The following is a 10,992-nucleotide window of genomic DNA, read 5'->3' as shown; positions in this document are numbered from 1 at the left end:
TTGGAAGTGACAGTTTCATAAGGGGTTAGAGTTGGAGAATTGTAAATTCCTTGCTGAATTAAAGGCTGGAGACGTTCAAGGATAGGAAGGATATGCATCAATGATTATGGAGATTATTAGAGATCAGGAATTATTTGGTTTAGTTTTCTCGAATGTGTTTGTCCTGTAGATTTAACTACCATTCTAATCTGATGATATACTCACCAGTGGATGGACGAGTGACCCAATTACAGTGCAGACTTTGCTTAAGCAAAACCTTCTTCTCAATCATTTTCGCAGCAGCGAGGGACCTCACATCAGGCCAGTTCCCCAGTGAGGCAGCTACTCTGCAAAGGTTCATGAATTAAAAAGAACACAAGTAACTCAGCCCTTCAGTCCTGCTTTGCCATTTCACAAGATCATTCCATGCATCCTGGCTCTTCGATGACTGTGAAATTGTTCCAGTGCTTGACAACTCTATTGCAAAATAAGTGAAGTAAATGGGGCTACCAAACATGAAACTCCAACCTGTTGTTCATTCCTTCATTGACGTATATTAAAGGATGTACTGACACTACACATATGGAAAGAAATATCCTCCAGAAAGGCCAACCCACCCACACATGAGAATCCTCAACAATCTTGACCTATAACCCTTTCTTTTGGCCCATGCCTTGGCAGCCCTTATTCAGTGACGGCAGACATCGATGGCGAATGCACCACCTCCTGCAGCTTTGCCTAAGAAGGACACTGCTTGAGATGAAGTGTAGCCCAATAAAATATTAACAGTGAGGGACTGTAGAGGGAATACACGGGGTGGACTTCACCATGCACTCATGGGAAAGCAACGAATGAGAACGTCGAGAGGTTCTTCAGCCTCAGGGGTAAACAGGAAGCAAGAAAGATTCCGAGCGAGTTGCTTCAACTCTCGAAAAGCAAATAGGGCACTAAACTCGTGTTTCCCAAAATAGCGTAATCCCTTCAAATTCAAAGCCGAGGCTATTGTCATGTATGCATAGGTGCAATAGGTACTTGCAGAGCCTCACTGGCATGTAGCATCATTTAAGTAACATTCACAAGAAAGATATAAATTAAACACTTGTTTAACCCCCAAAATGCCGCAAATGATGTATATTGATCAACGTCATCAAAGTCATAGTGTTCATACTGGTCATAGTATTACTATACTGGGGTAGTGATTACAGTTTTGCCGGTTGGTTCGAGAACCAAATCGTGGAGGCGAACGAGCTGTTCTTGAGCCTAGTGGTTTGGGATTTCAGGTTTCTGTACATCCTGCCGGATGGCAGCTACAATCACATCGCACGGCATTATTGCACACAGAATGTGAATATCTTATTCAAAGGCATCCGGTAGATTATTTTAATGCGTTTTTAGCGCTAAAATGCCAAAACGAGGGGTTGTCAGTTTTGGGAAAATATCAAAATTGCGAAACGAAGAGAATGTTGGTCTAGATATCTAAGAGTTTGTCTCCGTGTAGATGTGGATAAACAATATTAACTTAATTCATGTTCTTCAAATTGCGATCTGCTGTCACCGACATTGGACAGTCCGTTATAATGAACTACGCTCGCACTCATTTGCAGAATGGTTCAACTGGGTTTCTACTTCGTGTCAAGGGTCTTCGACCTGAAATGTTAACAATTTCTCTTTTCGCAGATGCCTTCTGACCTGTTAAGTGATCTGGATTTATTTAATCGTGCAGGCTTTGGGAATACGCAGCACAGCGTGGACTGACCTAACCGAGGCTACCAACACTGCAGACACCTGGTACGTCGTCGGTGTTAGGAGTTAGCGTCGGCAGGTTTGCTTCAATATTTCTGCAACCGCTCATCATGGCCGGTGAATGAACGAATCGTTAATCCCGATTACAACTGAATTGAATCAGGAGAGAGTGGCGCGGGTACACTGCTAGCTTGAACCGTGGGACAACAGTTCGCCAGTACCCTGTATGACTCAATTAATCTCACAAGAAGAGGGTGTAATATTTCTAGAATATTCTTGACTTTAATCGGGCCTCTTGCTTATTTCACGTACTCTATTCCGCATTTCATTTCAGAGTTCTTGAAACCCAATTTCTTTTCAAGATGTCAAAATTCATTTTGTTTTTGTTCACAGTGGCTTTATTTTGAAAAGAACCAAAAGTGACCTGAATATTAAAAGGTGCACGTTCAATAATTAAATATATACATATTTAATGAGAGTCGTTATATTTTAACTTGATTATTAAAACTTTGGACCTACGTATTGCCATATACAACTTGCAAACTTTTGGCACGTAAATACTGGAATTAGAAGTTCGTTGGCACTTTACTATTGCACTAAAATGATTGTAAGATTGCAAAATATATATGTTTGTACACAGTAAGCTTTGCTCTATCTAGCTTCCTTTATGTACTGCGGTATATATTACACCTGACTGCATTATTTATGTAGCATATTTACTTATTTATATCACCTTTAAGTAAGTTATAGAATTCACCTGCAAATTGTCTTAGCGAAGAACACGGCAGAAAGTCATTCAAGCCCTCCAGCCACTTTTAAATTCATGGCACAGTGTAACATGGACTCCAGAGCTGACTTTAGCGTTGTTGCTAACAAGCACCGTGAAAAAATTTGCCTCTAATTGCGGAACGTTTGTTGCTTCATTAACCCCGTGTCCGATTTCATCGGCTGCTCTCCAGTAAGAATGTAATGATTGTTGTTTAGCGATCTAAAACTTTAATACTATTTCACTTTTCATAGATGTCCCGTCACCATCAATATTTTCGGCATTTTCCGTTTCTTTTTTGGATTTCCAGTGTCTGCATGGTTTTATTTTTTTGTTATGCATCCAAATGTTTGACTGAACGTCTCCATACAACAGTCTCCAAAGTGGATACTGAACTAAAATGGGAATGTGACTTTCCCCTTCATGAGCTGTGGATCAAAGGACGGGCGCCTTATTGACTGCTATTCTTTGTCTTGTTCAGTAATTTAGTCAGTGCTCTCTCTCTCTCACGCTCGTTCTCTCTATCTCTGTATGTGTGCATCCTGTCCCAAACTTTGTATACAACCCAGGTCCACCAACAAGAAACTGCGCAGTGCTATTTTAGAGAGTCAAGTTTTTTTATATTGACACGAAAGCACCGGTTTCGTTAAATCATCAGGGTTTAGTTAGAAATACCTCCCGGTTTCACTCTCAGGGAATGAAACCCCGATCCGGATCGTATGTGATTTCAGCCTCACCATTTCTGGGTTTAGGCGAGGACGGAGAACGAACACAGGCACCCACTTGGGCTGAACGACATAAAGCGAAGTCATTCAGTCCTCCGACTTCTTGGCGGCCTGTATATGCCAGTACAACTCACCAATTCGCCCACAGCCGAAATAGATCTTAAAAGTTCCGCACACGCGAAATCTAACACAGTTGGAACAAAAATTAATTTTCACCACAAATCCCTACATTAATTCGATCGATTGAACGAACTTCAACCCAACAAACCATCCAGTAGATAATAAATCAAATAACAGACATTCTCACTGTATATTTTTAGATTCATTTATTTAGTATTAAAAGTCCCGACGTAACAGTACACAAACGGTAGCGAAGGATTGCTAAATTTAAACGAAATTGTCCGTTAAAATGATGCATTTATCCATCTGCGCGGTTGAAATTATTTTTTTAAAAAAATTACTCATTTAATGAACACACAGACTCAAAGCAATCGAGAAAAATACACTCCAAATAGCAATAAATAATAATTCTATATTTCCAGCCGCCAAAACACAGACGGCGACTTGGAGACAAAATGCTTAACACGTCTCGAACCATATAATATAATCTATATATAAAACACAGTAATGCAAGGTAGCTACTTAAATATTTCAGCGATAGAAATTGGCAGTTTCAGTTCCCGGGCTGAGTTCTTATTTAAAGTGCGTACATTTTTGAAACATCATCCACCCATATGGAATTCGTATAAAATTAGCATATTTTTACATTAAAAAACAAAAATATTCTATTAGCATTCAGCATCAGAGCAAAACAAAAAAGAGTAATGGAAGACGGAATATTTTTCCCCTTGCACTTGTTGCATTTATTGGTAATTCGGGGGCTGTTGAAGTCCAGATAGTTCTTCGTCTTCGCTCTGCAAGTCTAAGGGAACATCTTCAGAGTCACTATAGTGGGAATGCGGGGAGAACTCGCCGTCACTCCGGTGAGAGCGTGGGGAGGTCTTGCTGTTGTCCTGGGTGGCCACCTCGTCCTGTGATAGGTCCAGCGGACCCCCCTCCTGGAAGGAGAACTGCACAGGGAAAGCCGTGTGCGAGTGACGCCTGCAGCCCGGAGTGGCGATGCTTGCAGCCCGGGACGAAACCTCGCCCTTGGGTCCGGGCTCGCCCCCTCCTTGCAACAGTTCGGCCAGTGCGCTGATGTAAATCTGCGCCATCTGCAAAGTCTCGTACTTGGACAGCTTCTTGTCGTTGTTGAACGACGGGATGACGTTCCGTAGCTGATCGAAGGCGTGGTTCAAACCGTGCATTCTCCTCCTCTCCCTGGCGTTGGCCGCCAGCCTCCTCTGTTTCTGCACGCCGCTCACATGCCTGCTCGGCGGAGCCCGCTGCCGGCAGCCCAGCTCCTGCAAACCCACGCCTTTCAGCTTGCAAAGCTCCCGTACTTTGAGCTGCGGGCTCTTGCATTGCAACGGTGGCTCCAGCTCCGTTCCGGGCTCTAGCAGCAGCAGCTCGTCCGACGGCCCAGGTGCCAGGTAGTCCCCGTGAGCCGGGCAGGTGTTTTGCAAACTGGGCGCGAGCCAACCCCTCGGATCGGTGTCCAGCAGAGAGAGCGGAGCGACAGCCGCCGGCGCCGGGTACCGCGGATCCGTTTGCTGTACACACCTGTCGGTCGCCAGTTCCTTCATCCCCGTCCAGTCTTCTGAATGCATTTGGCTCATTGCAACGGGATGGAATAAAACAAAATGCAAGACAAAAAGCTCAAAAATAAACGGGAAAAGTTTTGTCAAATAACTTTGCTGCCACCTCAAGCGCTGGTGCTTTTGGACCTAGCGCGTGTATGCACGTGAAATACAATTGCAGAGTAAGCACTATGCACGCACACTCGCACGAAGTGTGTGCAGGTAAATCTTCTCCTGTTGCTGCAAGACGGGACGCGACCGCCTTTAAATGCGGCACGCGCCGCTGGGATCAAAGCACCGCGGTGTTTTTTTTGCGCGGCCGGGTGTCAAAGGGGGGTGCTCGCGCCGGTCGCGTGTTGGCAGCCAATCGGGTCGCGAGCCGGCGCGTGCGACCAGCGAATGGGCAAGCACGGCACCCCTCGCTCATTAGGTGGTGCACATGAAACGGGGCCGCTATGCAAATCGCGGGCAAGGTCCCGCCCAATCGGAGACAATGGGGGGTGTGGCCGCGCGTGTGGGTGCAAGGTCCGTCGCGTTCCTGTCGGGTTGATTCTTTTGTATCAATGAAGGGCGGCACGCAGCTTCCCCCACGGCCCGCCTCTTCCAGCGGCGATGATTGGTTGCCGGCAGTCAACCCCCCCCCATCACCCCGGACAGAACTCCCCTTCCCCCAATCCCGAACCGTTCCGCACCTCGCGCCAGCCACGCGCCTGTCTCCCCGTCTGCACACCTGGGGACTTGCGCCTCTCCGGACCATTCAGCTACTCATTCACCCGTTTAACCCCCTGCAACCCCTGCCACTGAAGAGGACAGATTGCACGCACGCTGCCAAGGAAAGGTAACGTGGGGGGTGTTTCCACCAGCGAGAGATGGATGAAGACTGGAATAGGTGCAATCTTCATTAATGCACTAGTGTTCATAATTCTGTAAAAGGATAGTGGGTTTAGTGGGAAATAAGTACTGTGTGATTTTTAAAGAGCGGTTAGATGTCTCGCTCGATGTCTGTAAACCGCACTCAGAAGTAACCTCAAACAAGAAACTCAACCTGAATTCTCGGTGGATAATTGCTCCCCATTAGCTTGCTCTAGCTCTTGTTCCGGGATAAGATATGTACTATACTGAATCATAATTTATATGGTCATGAGGACCCCGTTATTTTAATGTCTATCAATCAGCTCGGTTTAGAGGCTTGATAACACGAGGTGTTAGCGAGGAGTACCGACCAAGGTATCTGCAAAATACTCTACAAGGCTGCGTGAAACTCGATTTCCTTTGCTACTTGATTCATATGTTGCAAGTTTAAAATTTGTTGCCAAAATTAATTTCTTTATGCATATAAATCAATAGTGTAGCTTTATATGATTAGAAATGCAAAAAAAACTTTCAAATTTCAAAATGCGCTCATATACAAGTTTGAAATGCACATTTCGATCATTCTTGTTGGTAAGTTTCAGTCACATTACTCTAATTGAAAACGTGAACAATTTAACTAACTTAAATGTTCTACCTGAAACGTCAAAACGTTTGGACAAATGTCACCAAATCTGAAAGACCGGTCAGAACCAACTGAAGTGAAAATTTACATTTAGATTCTGATTTTGTTTTATTAAGCGTAAAGTGCTACACTTGCGATCAACTGGGCATTTCTAAATTGCAACTTAAAAGCCAAGATTTATGAGTGACTCATATCTACTTTGGGATTTTATAGCTGTAACACCATTGTACTGTAATGCGGAGAAACGTGCCTTAGAGAACCACCGTGTTAAGCCTATTAAAAGATTAACCTCCCGCTGTGGTATGTTTACTTTAGAACTATATTGTCGCAGCAAGCATCCACTTTTTTTAAACTTTAGCCCTTGGTTCAACTTATTTTTCATTAATTTAACAAAAGGGTGTAACACTCCCGAAACAATCTGTTTCTGCTTTGAAAGAAAGATCAATTAGAAAAATTTCCCTTTGCATTTAAACCATGTTCAAGAGGTCCGCGCCGTTGGTTGTTCAGAAGCGCATTATTGTGTCGGCCTGACTTTTGACAGCCTTGGAGATAACTGCTTCTTTGTGCATGAACTAGATTGACAGTAGAGCTTTTTTTTAAAGTCTGAAAGACTACAACGCCCAGATCTTTCCTCTCTACAACAAAGACCATGTTAACGGGGTACACCAGAGCTTGTCCAGGGAAAGGATGGGGGGGGGGCGGTGTTGAAATCCCACTCCACTCACTTGAACGATAACATTAATTATCTCTCATAAAAAGTTTTAGAAACAAATTTGCTCTTGCCCACTACATGCATATGCAATCGCGTTCTCTTAGACATATAACCAATGCATAGCGCTCGTCTTATTCTCTCCATAGTTCTTCACACCCAATGAGACAATGTACACTTGACAGATGTTATATAAAGGGACATGGACGGTCTATATAAAACAAAAGGCTATCGAACCAGGTTAACCTACCTTATATTAAGTTGCTTATCATTTGCAACCGTTTAGGTGGAAATAGCCGAAAGTTATGTTGTTGAATCAAACACAAGACAGCCACTGGATCAATCACATTTTAAATTTCCCCCGAAAGTTTTGCATTTTTATACCCATTTTAAGTCTCCAATCGCTCTTTATAAGTTTATTATCGAATCGGTTCCGGTGTTGTACTTCAGATTATAATAATGTTCAGCTTTAGCAACTGTCCCCCACCCCACCCCACCCCAACACCTGGATCTTTTTCCAATTAAATTAAATCTGTTTCCCCCCGACCCGTCTAGCGCTGGTAACGATCTTTCCTTTCCACCAGAGATATGAAAAACATCATCACTTCTTTTCCGTCACAACCCCGAAAACTCATAGAAAAAAAATATAAGTTGCGTTCATGCTCAAACTACAAGTTGAAAATAGGAATCCTTGCTTTGAACAACCGATTCGAACGAATTATGATATCACCGTGCACTGGGAAAAAGGGGATTATCTCGTCGTGCCATCATCTGGTTAAAGGTTCCTTCATTTTTTCAAAGAAAAGAATTTTGGGATTTCAATCTGCTGACTGGGGTGAAAGACCAGATCGCTTTTTATAAAGCCCCACCCCTTTCCTCTCGCCAAATTTAACCCACTTGAGTTTCCTGCCTTTTATAATGTGGACAAGTTCACTCCTTTGATCTGGTAACGGCACACCCCAGTCGAAAGACTCGTGCAAGGGGAATCACTCATCTCGCTCCTGCTGATCAGCGCTTCCCGTGTCTGTGATACCCAAGTGTGGAAAGCGTCTCTGTTACAGGAAAAGAACGAATTTAATGCGCACGTATAATGTGCGCAGGCAGAAAATAAAGAATGTGAACATATAAATAAAATGTGTATAAATAACACACTGAACATAAATTCTCCAGCTGCAATGGTGGGACTTGAACGGCTCCAGATCTCTACAGGCCTTTATGTACTATCCTAGTAACTAAACGACGAGACCTCAAAACACTGAACTTCATTCAAGTCGCTTCGAATTGGAGTCACTAATGTAAAAAGGAAAAGACTGCAACCGGGTTTTAAGGAGTGATAGAATTATACAGCAAATAAACAGGCCCTTTGGTCACAAAGTAATCTGCAGATGCTGGGGTCAAAGGAACACTCACAACACGCTGGAGGAACTCAGCAGGTCGGGCAGCATCCGTGGAAAAGATCGGTCGACGTTTAGGTCAAACTGGCTAATGCTGACCAAGACATTAATTCAAGATAATCCCATCTGCCTGCCCTTGACCCATAACCCTCTAAATCTTTCCTGTCCAAGTACCTGCCCAGATGTCTTTTAAGCGTTGTTACTGTACCTGCCTCAACCACTTCCTTTGGCAGCTGCCATGTAGCTGCTATCTTCTGTGTGAAAAAAAAGTTACTTATCCAGTGCATTTGAATTTATGCTTTTTTATTCATTTTACAGATTTTCTATGCCAGTGGCAAGGCCAGAATGTATTGGCATCGGAAATTCCTCTTGCGATGGTGGTGGTGAGGGCATCCATGAGCCACTGCACGTGGATTATGCGTAAATGCACACTCTGACAAAGGGTCCCAGACTTGAAACATCGGTTCTGCTTCTCTCTCCACAGACAATGTCCCAACTGCTGAGTATTCACGGTATTTTCTGTTTTTATTTCAGGCTTTCTGAGTTTGTAAAAGATCTTCACACCACATGTATCCACATTTACAGATGGTGAACATCAGCATTCATGTATACCTGTCCCTTTCTCTCTATAGGTTGGTGTATTCATGTTTTTGTGCAGTACATATATGTATCATAGTTCTAAAAGTCCATACTCAATGATTTAGGAATAGCTTAGAACCATAGAACATTACAGCACAGAAACCGGCCTTTTGGCCCTTCTTGGCTCTGCCGAACCATTTTTCTGCCTAGTAACACACTGACCTGCACCGGCCATCAGAAGGGATGAAGCCACGAGCACTCGCTCATTATTCCTCTTCATTGGCATTATTTATATGTAGTAATTTGTGTATTTTTTTATGTCTGCACTGTACTGCTGCCACAAGACAACAAATTCCATGTCATGTCAATGAAAATAAATTTGATTCTGATTCTCTAACATATGCATCTGATCTGGAGTCACTGAGCCACAGAGTTATAGAACAAGACAGCCTGGAAGCTCAGCAAGTCCATGCCGTCCACGCTCTCCACCCAGCGAGTGCCATATTTGCCCATGTTATTCAAACCCCTGACCCTCCATGTACCTATGCAAGTCCTTCTTAAATGATACAATAGTACCTGTCTCAGATCTCCTTCCATTTTCTCCCCACCCTCTATGTGAAAAAAGTTGCCCCTCAGCGCCCTATTACATCTTTTCCCGATCACCATAAATCTATGCCCCCCCCCCCGCGTTTGGTCTCATCTACCCTGAGGAAAAAAACTGCCACAAATCAACACATTTCCGAACCTACAGTATGTCAGCGGTAAGAAACCGGAATCTGATTCTGACCTTATCTATGCTTCTCGTAATCTTCAACAGTTTCCTACATTTCAAGGAATGAAGACCGAACCTGGCACCTCTCCCTGTAATCTAATTCACACTTTTGGATTAACAAGCTTTCCCCCCTGTGACCTTATATGGAAAACGGTTTGAGAGAACAGCAACACTATAACTGTCCATTGTGATGTTCAGGTGTGGTGGGAATTGAGGGGGGGCGTGAGGATCACACGGTGACTGGGCGATTGGTGAGTCAAAAGAGGATCAGTTTGCAAGTGGAAATGAAGAAAGGTAAAAAGCCAGAGGTACATCTCATGAATGAAAACCTGAGAAATAATAATAAAGGGTCTGCAATAAAACAAAAGTTATGGAGATGTACTGAAGATACGATGGAGGCGGAGGAACCTGTAGTGGAATACACTAACCAAACACAATAACAAAGACACGCCTCGTCAGCGGTTTTATTGCACATAGTAAAAGCATTATAACAAATGCAATTCGTTGCCTCTTTAAGTGGAAGCAAAAGCGTAAGTGTTGTATTCCAGCGCTGATTATCGGTGAATCTTTCGCTACACTGAAGTGTGGCGGGGACCTTACAACAATGACTCGATGGCCCTCGTTGCTTCACTCGTTGTTGCCGTGCGCAGGACCAACCCCACTGCAAACACCAGGTTGACTATTGTAATTTTGGATTATTAAAGTGTCCCCGGCACAATGGCGTTCTGTGTCCCATTGGCCACGCTCTGCTTGTTCCTTACAGAGCGTTGAGGGAAAATGTTGCCCCTGCACATTATTCAGTCTGGATACCAGCTACTGCAGTGCGGTCGCCATGGCAATCATAGTCCAGACTCCTTCCCACAAAAAAATCCCAAATCAGGAGACAAAATGCAGGAATGGTGAAGGGGAAGGGGTGGAATTATAAATCACACACCACTCTCAAATAGGCAGAAGAAAATGTGCATGAAATAAAATTGTGCTGACATATCTATCAGTTGAAATCGTAAACTATTTTCGCAGTTTCTTTTTTACTTTATGCGTGTAATTCCTTCCGTTATTTGGTTCCTCTGATCTATCTTTCTTAATATTAGAATTGCTATTGTGTACTTAAACCTGCATCTCTTCCACCTCAAAGTGCTTTAAGGGTTGCA

The 10,992-nt window shown here is 43.6% G+C and overlaps 1 protein-coding gene across 1 annotated transcript; it reads right to left on the bottom strand.

Annotated features, from left to right (window-relative positions):
* Positions 1-4,076: 4,076 nt before the first annotated feature.
* Positions 4,077-4,931, bottom strand: atoh1a (atonal bHLH transcription factor 1a). Its single transcript, XM_072254774.1, has one exon. The coding sequence runs from the start codon at positions 4,929-4,931 to the stop codon at positions 4,077-4,079; it is 855 nt and encodes a 284-aa protein (XP_072110875.1).
* Between the last annotated feature and the right edge of the window lie 6,061 nt (positions 4,932-10,992).

Source organism: Mobula birostris, chromosome 4, assembly GCF_030028105.1.
Source record: "Mobula birostris isolate sMobBir1 chromosome 4, sMobBir1.hap1, whole genome shotgun sequence".
Lineage (NCBI taxonomy): Eukaryota > Metazoa > Chordata > Chondrichthyes > Myliobatiformes > Myliobatidae > Mobula > Mobula birostris.
The sequence above is the reverse complement of the archived record's forward strand: the minus strand, read 5'-3'. Positions and strand labels throughout refer to the sequence as shown.